Source organism: Thalassophryne amazonica, unplaced genomic scaffold, assembly GCF_902500255.1.
Source record: "Thalassophryne amazonica unplaced genomic scaffold, fThaAma1.1, whole genome shotgun sequence".
Lineage (NCBI taxonomy): Eukaryota > Metazoa > Chordata > Actinopteri > Batrachoidiformes > Batrachoididae > Thalassophryne > Thalassophryne amazonica.
Window position 1 is genome coordinate 120,366 of NW_022986273.1, and position 17,484 is coordinate 137,849.

Here is a 17,484-nt window from a genome sequence, read left to right on the forward strand (position 1 = left end):
CAATAACAATATGGTGGAATGTCAATTATACACAAGGTGACGTGTGGGCAGGCTCGATGATAGAAGACGTCTGGCGAGAGAAGAGCCGGATCCCACACAGCTTCCACCACCAACGGATCTGAAGAACACCGGAGCCGCCAAGCCCTGCGCCCCAGGTGGCCACTGTCTTCAGCAGTCAGACCCGGTACTGCTGGCAGAGAACAGAAACAGTATTGATGAGTGCGAGTTTGCACACTCAGTAATCCCACAGTCTGTGTTTAGTTAGGAGGGAGCACCTCCAATCACACACTCGTGCAGCTCCTGTTTAACCACTTATCTGGTTTGGGGTGTGAGGCGAAGCCGTCGCAGTCCACACCAAACGCCAATCCCACAGATAAGAACACACCACAGGAAAACGGCTGCAAAGAAGTTCAGATTGTTACTCAATGTAAGTCAGCAGAGAAGTTACCTGAATGGTAGTTGATTTCTCGGCGAGGAGGTGGAGTCGCAGTTCGGCCTTTATGGAGATGGTGATGAGTTGACTGAGTGACAGCTGGTGCTGATGAAGAGTGACAGCTGTCACTCCCAGTGGCTCCGGTGCCCTCTCGTGCTTGAAGCCCGCACTCCAAGCAGGGCGTCATCTGGTGGTGGTGGGCCAGCAGTACCTCCTCTTCAGCGACCCACACAACAGATTTACCCTCTTTTAAGAGTTTGATAATCCTCTCCTTTGTTTCAATTGACATCTCTCATGTTGGAGCCATGATTCATGTCAGTCCACTTGGTGCAACAGCTCTCCAAGGTGTGATCACTCCTTTTTAGATGCAGACTAACGAGCAGATCTGATTTGATGCAGGTGTTAGTTTTGGGGATGAAAATTTACAGGGTGATTCCATAATTTATTCCTCAGAATTGAGTGAGTCCATATTTTTTTCCCTCTGCTTGGTCTAAAAAGTAACCGTTACTGTCACAATTATTTTTCCTGATTTCTTATAGTGTTTCTTAAAGCCAGGAAGTTGCCATTTGAAATGACTTTAGTTTTATGTCATGTCTGTGATCTGCTTTTTTTCGACAAAATTAAACAACTGAATGAACATCCTCCGAGGCCGGTGATTCCATACTTATTTCCAGGGGTTGTATATATATATATATATATATATATATATATATATATATATATATATATATATATATATATATATATATATATATATATATATATATATATGTGTGTGTGTGTGTGTGTACACACACATGCTGTGCCATTACTCAGGCAGAGTGTACACACTCTGACGTGACTTGCGACATACCTATCGACTTTTATTTCACACAAACTGATCAGTTTGTTAAAAAATGGTTATAAGAAGAGTGTGCATGTGTTGAGAGATAGAGAGGGATGGAGAGAGAGTGAGACTTAGGAGTGGCAGTGAATGCATTAGTGACTGTGAGAGGAGAACAGAAAAAGTGAGATGATTTTGAGCAGAAAGTGTTGAAAGCAGTGTAAAGTACAGTTGGAGCTCCTGCTGTGGTCATCCTCAAGTTGAAGTTCAAGTGTCTTCATGATTTTACAGACAGCCGGAGGTTGGGGCAGGTACATAACATGGGCTAAATAAATAAATTAATAACAAGTAGTCAACTACAACCCCTGGCAATAAGTATGGAATCACCGGCCTCGGAGGATGTTCATTCAGTTGTTTAATTTTGTAGAAAAAAAGCAGATCACAGACATGACACAAAACTAAAGTCATATCAAATGGCAACTTTCTGGCTTTAAGAAAAACTATAAGAAATCAGGAAAAAAAATAATGGCATTCAGTAACGGTTATTTTTTAGACCAAGCAGAGGGGAAAAAAATATGGACTCACTCAATTCTGAGGAAAAAATTATGGAATCACCCTGTAAATTCCCATCCCCAAAACTAACACCTGCATCAAATCAAATAAAGCAATATGTCTCAAAAATCTAAAATGCACAACAAAACAAATGAGGAACGAATGGGAGGAAACTGGAGTCAACGTCTGTGACCGAACTGTAAGAAACCACCTAAAGGAAATGGGATTTACATACAGAAAAGCTAAACGAAAGCCATCATTAACACCTAAACAGAAAAAAACAAGGTTACAATGGGCTAAGGAAAAGCAATTGTGGACTGTGGATGACTGGATGAAAGTCATATTCAGTGATGAATCTCGAATCTGCATTGGGCAAGGTGATGATGCTGGAACTTTTGTTTGGTGCCTTTCCACTGAGATTTATAAAGATGACTGCCTGAAGAGAACATGTAAATTTCCACAGTCATTGATGATATGGGGCTGCATGTCAGGTAAAGGCACTGGGGAGATGGCTGTCATTACATCATCAATAAATGCACAAGTTTACATTGATATTTTGGACACTTTTCTTATCCCATCAACTGAAAGGATGTTTGGGGATGATGAAATCATTTTTCAAGATGATAATGCATCTTGCCATAGAGCAAAACTGTGAAAACATTCCTTGAAAAAAGACACATAGGGTCAAAAAATAGTCCGGATCTTAATCCAATTGAAACTCTTTGGTGGAAGTTGAAGAAAATGGTCCATGACAAGGCTCCAACCTGCAAAGCTGATCTGGCAACAGCAGTCAGAGAAAGATGGAGCCAGATTGATGAAGAGTACTGTTTGTCACTCATTAAGTCCATGCCTCAGAGACTGCAAGCTGTTATAAAAGCCAGAGGTGGTGCAACAAAATACTAGTGATGTGTTGGAGCGTTCTTTTTTTTTTTCATGATTCCATAATTTATTCCTCAGAACTGAGTGATTCCATATTTTTTTCCCTCTGCTTGGTCTAAAAAAGTAACCGTTACTGACTGCCACAATTTTTGTTCCTGATTTCTTATAGTGTTTCTTAAAGCCAGAAAGTTGCCATTTGAAATGACTTTAGTTTTGTGTCATGTCTGTGATCTGCTTTTTTTCTACAAAATTAAACAACTGAATGAACATCCTCTGAGGCTGGCAAGAGGATGAATTAAAACATTTCAAAACTTTTTTTAAGTCATACAGTTCATCATTGAAAAGTTGTGTTACAATCTCATCTCTCGTTCTCGTGAATCCAGTATTGTGTATCGCATATTGTCTTTTGAGCTGACTGTCTCGTCACCACCTAGTAAATGTATACCGTAATTTCCGGACTATAAGCCACTAGTTTTTTCCCACGCTTTGAACACTCCAGTTTTTACAGTGATGCGGCTCATTTATGGATTTTTACAGGCCATCTCATAAGTCCAAATACGTCAATTGATGCTGTCAACTAACTTCCTGAAAGCTGCACTCCTCATGTGGTGTAAATTCACACACAGTGTAAATATAAGGTCTTACCTGTTAGTTTTAGTGAAGAAAAGTCCCTCTCCGGCACTTTGCACCACAGTTGCACCATCAGATCAGTTAGTGGAGCGGACCCTTCCACACCGGTTCTCTGTCTTCATGCAACAATTCGAAAAAGTCAGAGCACCTCATTAATGTCTCATTTACCACAGACGCCATCCGATCCGGGCTGCAGGCGATAAAATCTCAAGAAAAAAGTTAAAATGACTCCGTTCTCCGTGTGGAGCAGAGACACTGTGCAGGTGCTGGAAGACATGCGTGTCAATATTTACGTATAACACTTCAGCAAAAAAGCATTTACAGTATGTATTTCATTAAAAGTTAAAAATATCTTTCTGTCTAACATCTTTCTGTGGAAATATCTCATGTTACAACGTGGAGACCCGCGGCGTATAGACAAGTGCAGCCTATTTATGTACAATTTCTTTTTAAAATTGGTGGGTGTGGCTAATATTCAGATGCGCTCTATAGTCTGGAAATTCCGGTAAATCAGCAGTGAATAATTGGTCACTAATGGTTGGTTTGTCCCTTGCAGGCTGCCCTCCAGCTGCCCTACCTGAACAGTTTGTGTGGCTACAGTCTGAAGCTGCTTCGCTATGCTGACACAACAGCCCTGGCCAGCTTGGTGAGAGCTGACTGGACATTCTATGCTTCACACCCAGGCCTCCTGCTGTCCACGTACCTAGTCCACGGTTTGCTGATTGACTACTTTGAGAAGAAGCGCCGCTGTGCTGTTCAGAGCCAGGAGGACAACACCACTAATTTGGAGTGGTTGGCCAGTTTGTGGGACTGGTACACTTCTTATCTGCTCCACCCAATCGCATCACTGCAGCAGATCCCGTCTGACCTCTCCGACTGGGAAGAAGATCCAAGTTTCTTATTTGAGCGTTTGGCTTTTCCTGATCTTTGGCTTCATCCATTAGTAAATCTGGATTACATTAGGGCCTTGCCAACCTGGACATTTAGAGCTGCAGTTGACCACAGAGAGGAGGTGGAAGAGGAGACGGATAGATCACAGTTTGTCACAAATCCTGACTGTCCTCTTTGTCCCAGTCAAAGGTCCAAAAGACGAGTGCCAAACCAGAAGAGCAGAAAAACCCAGCAGAGGCTCAGCAGCGCTCAGCCGTGTGCCTGCAGCAGCATGACCGTAGCCAGTGACGGCTGTGGGTGTAGCTGTGATACTGCACGCTGTCGGCATGGAGACAGAACGCCACCATCAGCATCCAGCTGCCACAGCCCTGAAGGTCTTCCTACCCATCAGCGCTGTGACTGGTCCGTATGGCCGGCCAGCATACTGCACTGTTCAGAGTGTGTGGTGTGTCTGGAGAACTTTGTCAGTGATGAGCTATTAATGGGTCTGTCTTGCGGTCACGCCTTTCACCAGCAGTGCATTATGGTCTGGCTTGTAGCAGGCAGGCACTGCTGCCCGGTGTGTCGCTGGCCAAGCTACAAGAAGAAGCATCAGCGCCACCTGCAGAGCAGTCCACCTGAAAACCACCTGCAGGACTGACAGTGCCTTTCTGAACCAAGCCTTCTGTCTCTTCTTCAGAGGCTGCCTTGGCTTTGGGATGACCAGAGCCAAACTCAGAGTAAACTTCTAACAGGGGGTGGGGGATACAGTGTGCAATTTGTTTGTTTTTGCAGGAACCAGGTTCTTAGTACTAAGCTACCAGACCGCTCTGTGATTAAGGTGTGGTCAGCTCTCCTCTTTGGCATCACACACTCGGGTTGAGTTCGCCAAATTGACTTGTTCTCCTTTGTATCACTTTTGGTGACCAAAAAGCAGCTGGTGCACGGCTGCACACTGTGCAGTCATTGTTTGTGTGAGTCTGGAAACATGACCGTAGATTCCCGACCACAGCCGAACTGTATGATCACATCCAGTGAAGTCTGAAAGTTGACTTCTGCACCTCAGTCCCAGAAGGTCTTTGTGGACATCCGCGTTATTGTACAAAGCAACAGCTTAACAATGCTGCAATTAAATATAGATTTCTCTCCGTTTTTGTGGAAGCTAACGGTGGTTCTCCTGAAGTCAAATGTCCGTCTTTCCTATGTACTAACCCTCTGACCAGTCACACGCCTGTAGTTCCTGGACCAGTTCAAAGTCCAACTTCAAAGCAAGTGGTAACCAGACGGTGTCTGTCATGCAGACAGTGCATCCAAAAAGTAGACCCTGAAATTAAGATGTAATCCAAATGTACCTGTGCAATGTGTAAATTATAACAGTCTCCACCCCCCCCACCCCCACCCCCACCACCCCCCGTGACCCTTGATTGGAGTAAGCGGGTATAGAAAATGGATGGATGGATATTTAAACAACTATTTAAGTATAAGTTGAACAATGTCCTTGAACTGCCCCTCAGAGAAAAATAGTTTTCCTGCTCTTTACATAAAATTATCAAGAAATAATAATAAAATTGATAACTGTTACAATGTAAATCATTTAGTCCGTGTTGCTTGTTTGTGTTGAAGCCACACAGTTTTTCAAACAATTTATCTTCTTCAAAACTTGCTTCACCTGTGTGACACAGAAGTCAAAGTTTGGAATGAAATTATTAACAGACATGAACAAAATAGTTAATTGACATGAATGCAACATGTCTACATATAAAATTTATTTAAAGCTAGGTGTCAGGGTTAAACCTGGTAAAATTATTGCAGAGAATAACCACACAGAAACACTGGATTTCTTTCCTGATCAGGAAAAAGCCGACGGGCATGACCCTCATCCCTGACTGCCAGTCAGCTCTGAAGGGCCCACCCACTCCCTTCCTGAATTTATTGAAGCAAAGTTGCATGCAGACATATTACAGAAAACAATATACAAAACACAGCTGCGTCTCTCAGTCAATTCATTGATATGAATTTGTATCACTCTTCATCTTCAGGCGCCTCATGGTCTGTTCCCAGACAGATAGTAATTGTTCTCAGAAATTAAACATAACAGCGCCAACCTTGGGCTAGTGTACAGGCTGTGATGTTCCCTGCCCAAGTCGTTTTGTTAATTAAAATGTACGTCTGTGCTCAGCAAAAACAAAGCTTACACTCACACACTCTTCATGTAAGCAAAAGGTCATTTTACAGTGTGAGCAGTTCAGTGATTAACTAGGAAAGTAATATTAAGTGAAATCACACACACACACACACACATATATATATATATATATATATATATATATATATATATATATATATATATATATATATATGAAATCACACACACACACACACATATATATATATATATATATATATATATATATATATATATGAAAGACAGAATCAAAGACATTAATAATTGATAAGAATCTTTAAAATTCTTTAACACTAGGGTAGGTTACTCTGTTCAGAAACAGTTTGTTATACTGGGTGAAATGGTCTGTCTAAACAGTCGTCAATACATTATGTATTCAGAAAAGGGAAAGAAAAAAAAATCAGATGTCTATAGCAGCTGTAGGATCAATAAAACTTCGACCAATATAATCCCCGCGGTCCGCTCTCAAAAAACCAATAAGATGCCTTCATGTTTAATTCTTCCTGCTCACATCACCAGGCTCAACACCCCCCTCTGTCCCTCCCTCCTCTTCGCATGCACACTCATTTCACCGAAGAAGTTCACTTTGGTACAGTGACAGCGGGACCGAAACTACCACTAACACAAGATTGTGCCATGTTGGATTAATCATTTCTCTGCAAATTGGTCGTTGAAAACAGCTGTAGTCACTTCCTGAATCACACAAGACCACTCCAGCTTCAGCCGTTCACGCGTGTGCGCGCCTAACAAACTGAAATGTAAAAAAAAATCTTTCATACATAAATGTCGCCAACATGATGTGCAGCTCATCAAGTGGAGTAAAGAACTGAACAGAGCGAGTGGTGATGTCAGAGGATCGCATCAGAGCGCAGCTCGTCTGAACATTAGAACAAGAAGTTAAATCTGTTGTAAACATTTAACAGCTGCATACAAGAAGGAAAGAACACACAATTGTTTTACCAAACCATGACGCTGTAAACATGACAAATCATTTTGAAGATGGCTCAAAATGCTTTCTGCAGTTTGTTAGGTGTGAACACAAACGGCTGAAGCTGGAGCAGTCATGAGTGATTCAGGAAGTGATTAAAGCGGAAGAAAATCGATGGATGGATGGATATACACAGCGTCTAGCGCAGAGCGCATGGCAGCCGGTAGAACAAAGAACGGTGTCCAGCTCTGGTCACAGTGGGTGGGATCATCACAATGATGTGCGTGCTACTGCGTGTCAGGGGGTGTTTAGTCGGCTCTCCTCTGCCGTGCTGAGTCCCACAGTCAGATGTGCGTTCAAGTTTGTGGGGGCGTGGCTTAGGATGGAGCACTGACGGGGTAGGAGGGAGGGGGTGGAACCTAGAGAAGTTGGTACTTTCAAATCTTACTAGCTCTCTTGCAAGCTCTCCAGAACTACCAACTCTAGCTTTAAACTTCAAATGTGTATGTGTTCACAGACACACAAATTAAATAGTCACATAATTTGTAAATAAAGAATTTTATCATACCATAATCAAGGGCACTATTTAGAACTAGAAAATGGGGGGGGACAAAGTGCGAAGCCCATGGTTTCTAGATAAGCTCAGATGCATTCTGAGCATCCAGAACAGTAATTTTAACGTTTTGAGAAGACCATAAAGTGGACACCATTTGACTTATGCAATTTGAAACTGGATATAAGTACTTTATTCTGAGAATAGCCAGCATTGATTTTATTAACATCCTGGTGTAAATAAGGTATCACCACATGTGTAGAACTCAAAAAGAATGATAGGTTGAGTTTTCATTAAAAAAAAACAACTGCAATGTGGTAAAATGTATTCATAAATATGACAGAACAGGCTCTTAATAATTATTAACTATCGCATACTGCAGGGGTGCTCAAGTTCACATTGAAAATAACGCCTCAATGTCAGCTTGAGGACAGTGTTTTTCACCTGACTGTGTTGTGAAATATAAATGTGGAGAAATTTCACAATAATCCTTATCACCTCTGTTTAAAGCTGCAGCTGAACCAATCACCCATTTGATGGAACAAATTTGCATTTTGTGAAACACTGATAATGTAACCAAATCTTAGGTGGTTTGAAATTAGATAAAAAGATGTTCAGATGGATCACCCACATTTCAACCAAAAATCTATGCGGAAATTCCAGTTTGTGCTCACTGGGATGTTTGCACGTTAAATATATCCAAACTCTAGTTACACATTGGCAGTGAGGTACAGTAGTGTTCAGAATAATAGTAGTGCTATGTGACTAAAAAGATTAATCCAGGTTTTGAGTATATTTCTTATTGTTACATGGGAAACAAGGTACCAGTAGATTCAGTAGATTCTCACAAATCCAACAAGACCAAGCATTCATGATATGCACACTCTTAAGGCTATGAAATTGGGCTATTAGTAAAAGAAAAAGTAGAAAAGGGGGTGTTCACAATAATAGTAGTGTGGCATTCAGTCAGTGAGTTCGTCAATTTTGTGGAACAAACAGGTGTGAATCAGGTGTCCCCTATTTAAGGATGAAGCCAGCACCTGTTGAACATGCTTTTCTCTTTGAAAGCCTGAGGAAAATGGGATGTTCAAGACATTGTTCAGAAGAACAGCGTAGTTTGATTAAAAAGTTGATTGGAGAGGGGAAAACTTATACGCAGGTGCAAAAAATTATAGGCTGTTCATCTACAATGATCTCCAATGCTGTAAAATGGACAAAAAAACAAAACAAAAAAAACAAACGCGTGGAAGAAAACGGAAAACAACCATCAAAATGGATAGAAGAATAACCAGAATGGCAAAGGCTCACCCATTGATCAGCTCCAGGATGATCAAAGACAGTCTGGAGTTACCTGTAAGTGCTGTGACAGTTAGAAGACGCCTGTGTGGAGCTAATTTATTTGCAAGAATCCCCCGCAAAGTCCCTCTGTTAAATAAAAGACGTGCATAAGAGGTTACAGTTTGCCAAAGAACACATCGACTGGCCTAAAGAGAAATGGAGGAATATTTTGTGGACTGATGAGAGTAAAATTGTTCTTTTTGGGTCCTAGGGCCGCAGACAGTTTGTGAGACGACCCCCAAACTCTGAATTCAAGCCGCAGTTCACAGTGAAGACAGTGAAGCATGGTGGTGCAAGCATCATGATATGGGCATGTTTCTCCTACTATGGTGTTGGGCCTATATATCGCATACCAGGTATCATGGATCAGTTTTGGATATGTCAAAATACTTGAAGAGGTCATGTTGCCTTATGCTGAAGAGGACATGCCCTTGAAATGGGTGTTTCAACAAGACAATAACCCCAAGCATACTAGTAAACCAGCAAAATCTTGGTTCCAAACCAACAAAATTAATGTTTTGGAGTGGCCTGCCCAATCCCCGGACCTAAATCCAATTCAGAACTCGTGGGGTGACATCAGAAAAGCTGTTTCTGAAGCAAAACCAAGAAATGTGAATGAATTGTGGAATGTTGTTAAAGAATCTTGGAGTGGAATAACAGCTGAAAGGTGCCACAAGTTGGTTGACTCCATGCCTCGCAGATGTGAAGAAATCATGAAAAACTGTGGTTATACAACTAAATACTAGTTTAGTGATTCACAGGATTGCTAAAAAAAAAAAAGCAGTTTGAACATAATAGTTTTGAGTTTGTAGTGTCAACAGCAGATGCTAGATGGATTTGTGAGAATCTACTGAACCTACTGGTACCTTATTTCCCATGTAACAATAAGAAACCTGGATTAATCTTTTTAGTCACATAGCACTACTATTATTCTGAACACTACTGTACAATTAAAAATGATTGAAACGGTTGATAGGAGAATTTATATACAGTTAAAACCGAGTTAAAATGATTCATATTTCATAATTGTTATTTTTGTCATATTATTCCTTTAAACACATTGTTAATACAGTACAAAAGTATGGATACTATGTACGTTATTTATAGTTTATTAAGAGTTCTATGATTCACAGATCGATTGCTCTTGACAGAACAGTTTTGCACCTGTGCAGAAAAGTTTTGATGTTCTTTTGAGTAAAGCAAAATGGAGTAAAGATGTTGGCTGTGTTCCTGTTCTTCATTTAGCTCAAAAGTTACCACGTACCTCTCCCACACTACCGGAGCAGAGGCCGCAACATTTTGGAGGCACCACTGGGATATTTGGTCAGAGAAAAATCCACCAGCCATAAGTGGAACCTTGAGCCGAATATCCCTCACCGACCCTTAGCAACTAGCATCGGAGACAGGAGGCACCACCATGACTCTGAACATGCATTTTCAGCAAATAAATAAATAAAATAGCGGGATTTACATGCAGACAGATTAACAGCAAACGCTATTTTGAACCCAAGATGGCACCAAGAGTCACGTGACCGATTTTTTTTTCATCATGGCGCCACTCTCTGTCTAGGCACACTACACAAAAATGCCAAAAATTTTTCTTTTTTTTTCTTTTTTTTTCCCGTAGCCCACTTTCATCACGGCACTCCAGTGCCCGCTGAGTAAAAGCCTGTCCAAAAACAAAGCACTGCTGCTGCCCCGCCTGATCTGCTGTCAGAGATTAAAGAGATGTGGTCTGAGATGGTGCTGTTAAAGGACCTGTGAGCTGAGGTGTCACAAATCAGAGAGACCATGCAAAAGTCTACGGCCATGGCACAGCCCACCAGCAGAGGACCCAAGGACCACTACTACCCAGCGCTGACCTTCACGTCTCACCCCTTCTACCAGCTGGACCCATCTGCTCAGCACTACTACCCTCAATGTTCCTGATCACCTCTTCAGCCATACTATGCAGAGACCAGCTCAGCACCAATGACGGGCACTGCCCTTCAACAGTAATACATGTCCCGCCCACAACCAAGGTGTTATGCTTGCATTCAGTCAGGTGAAGGGTTTCGTCAGCACTATTTCAGGTGTGGAAGCAGTGAGCATTTCAGAGCAGGCTGTAAAGCACAGAGGCCAGTGGAACCAAGAACGTGTAATCCTTCAAACTAGACGGAGTCACTCCAACGGGACATGCTGTGACCAGTGACACTGACAGATCCCGGTGTTGTCATGGGTGTGCTTCACTAAGTGAAAATCAGTTTAAAATGTTGTTCAGTGTGTAAGAGTTCCTTTTACTGCTCCAAAAAGTGCCAAAGAGCACTGGTCCAAATGTCAGCCTGTGGTAAACGATAAATAGACTGCATTTATGTCAAGCTTTTCCATCTGCATCAGACACTCAAAGTGCTTTACAATAATGCCTCACATTCACCCTGATGTGAGGGTGCTGCCATACAAGGTACTCACTACACACTGAGGGCAACTAGGGGATAAAGGTCCTTGCCCAAGGGGCGTTAGTGAGTTTCCAGTCAGGCTGGGATTTGAACCGAGGATCCTCTGGTCTCAAGCCCAACACTTAGAAACCCAACCATAAACACCTGTGGTAGTATTCATAAGGGGGGTGGGAAGTTCTCTGAAAAGCCAGTCAAAAAGAATCTGCGTGGAAAAGACAAAATACCTTCTGTCAGTCAGTTAGTGGGGAGAAAATGTCTAATTAGGTGCTTTTTAGGCAACAAAAAGGTTGAAGCTCTTTGGGTCTCTGGCTCACAGGTTTGTGCTGTGGATGAGTTATGGAAAGACAGCTTCCCTGAGGTACCACTGACAAATGTGTGCGAGCTTCTTGAAGCAGCTAACGGTGCAGACATGCCATGTGTGTGGTAGGCGGAGACACTATTTAGACTTACAGCCAATGACTCTGAGTTACATACCTGTGTTAGTGCTTCAAGGTAACCAGCAGCAGTGTCCAGTTATTGGGTTTAATGTCATAGAGCACTTGGTTTCAGAAAGTATGAAGCATGGGACTAAGTCAGGGGAAAAAGAGGACCTCCTGAGAGCAGTTACATTAGCTTTCCCATATCTTAAGAAAAACAAAACCTCAACCTTTGTAAAAGCCGTTAGTGTGGGACAAACACGAGTACAATGTGAAAACAACAGAGAGACTGACTGTGCAGCCGGAGTTCAGTGTTTATTGAATGTCGGGTGCAGGCTTAGACTTTTAAAGAGGACACCACACTGATTTTTGAACCATCTGAAAATCCACAGCATGTCATGCTCGGCCCCGGCTCAGGGTTTAGGTCTTACTTCTTTACGTTATTTCCTCTTTGTTTTTCTGGTTTTAGTTTTCATATGTGTATACTTCATGATGTTTATCTCAGTTTGGTTCTGTTTATTGCTTATCTTTGTGTTACACTTTTGTCACTGGTTCATTCTTTGGCTATCATTTATTCTGCAGTTGGTTATTGTATTCTTTCACTCTTGGTTCCTTAAGTTAATTTAGTTTAGTTCTGTTTATCACATTCATTTCACAGGTTTTGGTTATTATTCATCTTCAGTGTTTTTTATCAGTTTATGTTCAGTTTATGTTGTTATTTATTGCATTTTCTGTTTATCAGTTATCTTGTTTTATTTATTGCATTTTCTGTTTATCAGTTATCTTGTTTTATTTATTGCATTACTCAGTAGTCACCGGTTTTGTTTTCTGTCCATCACTGTTTAACCACAACTCTGTTTAACCAATAGTTTGTTTTGCCAATTTATTGTATTCACTTTTCTGTACGTCAGTATCGGTTCCATTCTAGCTTTAGTTATAATCATTAGTTTTCTTGTTTTCCTCTTTTTGACTTGTCACATTAGTTCTTAGGTGTGTCCCTTTTGTTTTGCTCACGCTAATTATTTGTCTTGAGCATTTCTTGTTTTTCACAGCTAGTTTTTCTGTCACTTTCTCCTCTTGCTTTGCACCACTCCCGCACTCTCTTGCCTTTCTTCCCTCTTCTTTGATTCACAAAACCACACCTCTTTCCAGAACCTTCCATGCACCTGCTTCATGTCACCTTGATTAGTTTGCTCGTCATTTAAGCCCTCACAGTTCCACAGCTCACTGCCTGATTGTTGACTCTGTTCACTTTCTCGCCTCTGGTATTCATCCTGTTTGCTCTCTTGTGTTTTTTGACCTTGCTTGTGTACTCTGACCTCCGCCTCACCGTTGCCCTGAACTCAGCCTGTTTTTGACTCTGCCTCTGTTTTGCCTGTTTAACTCCTCGATGCCGTCTGTATGTACTTTGCTCTTTTTTAGACCACGACCCAGCCCATACCAGGTTTGATACCTCTACCTGTAAGTCTGACTAACTGTGTACCAAACCCAATGCCTGGTCATCAGATAAAGCCTTTTGTCCATCAAAACCAACCATGCCTGAGAGTCTGCATTGGTCACCTACCATTTCCTGTGTCAAGCCACCACCAGTCCTGACACAGTGGCCACTGTGTCACAACATCCCAACGTCACTGGAATTGGGGTTGTAATGAGAAAGTGTGTGTGCCTTAAAAACAACAGACCAAGCCAAGAGACTAGAGCTCCGCTCATAAACATAGTTACTACTCAGCCTTTTGAACGTCTCTGTTGATTTTTTGCACTTAGACAAATGTAAGTAGTATGTTTATTGTTGACCATTTCACATGGTTTGCCCAGGCTTATGCCACCACAAACAAGTCTGGTAAAACAGCGGTAGACAAACTATTTAATGACTATGCCTTAAAGTTTGGATTCTCCCAGAGACTTCACAATGACCAAGGTGGTGAATTTGAGAACCAGCATTTAGCCCAACTGAAAGAGTACTGTGGCGTTGCAGGCTCAAGAACCAGTCCATATCACCCGCAAGGAAATGGGCAAGTTGAATCGTTTAACCAGACTCCAGATGTTGAAAACACTTCCTGAGAAACAGAAGAGTAACTGGAAAGACTCACTAAACAAACTGACCTGCCTATAATGGTACAGTAGGGTAAAAAAGTATTTAGTCAGCCCCTGATTGTGCAGGTTTTCCAACTTAGAAAGATGAGAGAGGTCTGTAATTTCATCATTGGTACACTTTAATTATGATTGACAAAATGAGAAAAAAAAATCCAGGAAATCACATTGTAGGATTTTTAAAGAATTTATTTGTAAATTATGGTGGAAAATAAGTATTTGGTCACCCACAAACAAGATTTCTGGCTCTCACAGACCTGTAGGTTCTTCTTTAAGAAGCTCTTCTGTCCTCCACCTGTTACCTGTATTAATGGCACCTGTTTGAACTTGTTATCTGTATAAAAGACACCTGTCCACAGCCTCAAACAGTCAGACTCCAAACTCAACCATGGCCAAGACCAAAGAGCTGTCAAAGGACACCAGGAAGAAAATTGTAGATGTGCACACTACGCAGAGAGGGACTCAAATCCTGCAGTGCCACACGTGCCCCCCTGCTTAAGCCAGTACATGTCCAGGCCCGTCTGAAGTTTGCCAGAGAGCATATGGATGATCCAGAAGAGGATTGGGAGAATATCATGTGGTCAGATGAAACCAAAATAGAACATTTTGGTAAAGACTGAACTCGTCATGTTTGGAGGAAAAAGAATGCTGAGTTGCATTACAAGAACACCATATCTCCTGTGAAGCATGGGGGTGGAAACATCATGCTTTGAGGCTGTTCTTCTGCAAAGGGGACAGGACAACTGATCCGTGTTAAGGGAAGAATGAACGGGGCCATGTATTGTGAGATTTTAAGCCAAAACCTTCCTTCAGTGAGAGCATTGAAGATGCAACGTGGCTGGGTCTTCCAGCATGACAATGATCCCAAACACACCGCTCGGGCAACAAAGGAATGGCTCCGTAAAAAGCATTTCAAGGTCCTAGAGTGGCCTAGCCAGTCTCCAGATGTCAACCCCATAGAAAATTTGTTGAGTGAGTTGAAAGTCCATGTTGCTCAGCAACAGCCCCAAAACATCACTGCTCTAGAGGAGATCTGCATGGAGGAATGGGCCAAAATACCAGCTACAGTGTGTGCAAACCTGCTGAAGACTTACAGGAAACATTTGACCTCTGTCATTGCCAACAAAGATTATGTTACGAAGTATTGAGTTGAACTTTTGTTATTGACCATAGTATACCAATAATTACCAGCATAATTTACAAATAAATTCTTTAAAAATCCTACAATGTGATTTCCTGGATTTTTTTTTTCTCATTTTGTCTCTCACAGTTGAAGTGTACCTATGTTGAAAATTACAGACCTGTCTCATCTTTCTAAATAGGAGAACTTGCACAATCAGGGGCTGACTAAATACTTTTTTACCCCAGTGTGTGTGTGTGTGTGTGTATGTGTATATATATATATATATATACCTAAACAGAATATATATGTATAAAATAACAAAACCATAGTTCCCATTCTTGTCTTGTAAATTCCAGTAAAGTATGAGGGAAAAAAAATTGCAACACTGCCGACTGATCAATGCCGAAGCAAACCAGAAGTGACATCGCAGGTGATGGTCCACATGGCAGATGTCACAAATGGTCTGACACATGGCAGATGAAATGGATGGTCTGACACATGGTTTAGTGGTCTTCATGGCAGATGAAAGGGATGGTCTGACACATGGTTTAGGGGTCCTCATGGCGGATGAAATGGATGGTCTGACACATGGTTAAGTGGTCTTCATGGCAGATGAAATGGATGGTCTGACACATGGTTTAGGGGTCCTCATGGTGGATGAAACGGATGGTCTGACACATGGTTTAGGGGTCCTCATGGCGGATGAAACGGATGGTCTGACACATAGTTTAGGGGTCCTCATGGCGGATGAAACGGATGGTCTGACACATGGTTTAGGGGTCCTCATGGAGGATGAAACGGATGGTCTGACACATAGTTTAGGGGTCCTCATGGCGGATGAAACGGATGGTCTGACACATGGTTTAGGGGTCCTCATAGAGGATGAAACGGATGGTCTGACACATAGTTTAGTGGTCTTCATGGCAGATGAAATGGATGGTCTGACATGGTTTAGGGGTCCTCATGGTGGATGAAACGGATGGTCTGACACATAGTTTAGTGGTCTTCATGGCGGATGAAATGGATGGTCTGACACATGGTTTAGGGGTCCTCATGGCGGATGAAACGGATGGTCTGACACATAGTTTAGTGGTCTTCATGGCAGATGACACGGATGGTCTGACACATAGTTTAGTGGTCTTCATGGCAGATGAAATGGATGGTCTGACACATGGTTTAGGGGTCCTCATGGCGGATGAAACGGATGGTCTGACACATAGTTTAGTGGTCTTCATGGCAGATGACACGGATGGTCTGACACATGGTTTAGGGGTCCTCATGGCGGATGACACGGATGGTCTGACACATGGTTTAGGGGTCCTCATGGTAGATGAAATGGATGGTCTGACACATAGTTTAGGGGTCCTCATGGCGGATGTCACAAATGGTCTGACACATGGTTTAGGGGTCCTCATGGCGGATGTCATGGATGGTCTGACATATGGTTTAGGGGTTTACAGGCAGTTTTCTTGAGTCTAGTATGGATGAAGACTTCACTTCATATGTCCTGAACCTAGTTTCCTTCAGTCACAAAGAAATAAAAACAGTTATGGAACTGTACAGTGAATGTGGCAGACAGTGAAAAAAAGAGCATTTTTGGGAGGGTGCACCAACAGCTCTGCACCACCAGATGGCAGCACCTATTAAGTCAAATCTAATCAATTTTATTTATATAGCGCCAAATCACAACAAACAGTTGCCCCAAGGCGCTTTATATTGTAAGGCAAAGCCATACAATAATTATGGAAAAACCCCAACGGTCAAAACGACCCCCTGTGAGCAAGCACTTGGTGACAGTGGGAAGGAAAAACTCCCTTTTAACAGGAAGAAACCTCCAGCAGAACCAGGCTCAGGGAGGGGCAGTCTTCTGCTGGGACTGGTTGGGGCTGAGGGAGAGAACCAGGAAAAAGACATGCTGTGGAGGGGAGCAGAGATCAATCACTAATGATTAAAAGCAGAGTGGTGCATACAGAGCAAAAAGAGACAGAAACACTCAGTGCATCAATGGGAACCCCCAAGCAGTCTAAGTCTATAGCAGCATAACTAAGGGATGGTTCAGGGTCACCTGATCCAGCCCTAACTATAAGCTTTAGCAAAAAGGAAAGTTTTAAGCCTAATCTTAAAAGTAGAGAGGGTGTCTGTCTCCCTGATCTGAATTGAGAGCTGGTTCCACAGGAGAGGAGCCTGAAAGCTGAAGGCTCTGCCTCCCATTCTACTCTTACAAACCC

The 17,484-nt window shown here is 42.2% G+C and overlaps 1 protein-coding gene across 1 annotated transcript in view; it reads left to right on the forward strand.

Annotated features, from left to right (window-relative positions):
• The window catches only part of rnf103 (ring finger protein 103), a 56,228-nt gene extending 50,888 nt beyond the window's left edge, over positions 1-5,340 (forward strand). Inside the window, exon 7 of the mRNA XM_034165471.1 lies at positions 3,874-5,340. Within this exon, the coding sequence (XP_034021362.1) occupies positions 3,874-4,848 (975 nt within the window). The 3' untranslated portion in view covers positions 4,849-5,340. The remainder of the gene's footprint in view (positions 1-3,873) is intronic.
• The last annotated feature ends 12,144 nt before the right edge of the window (positions 5,341-17,484 follow it).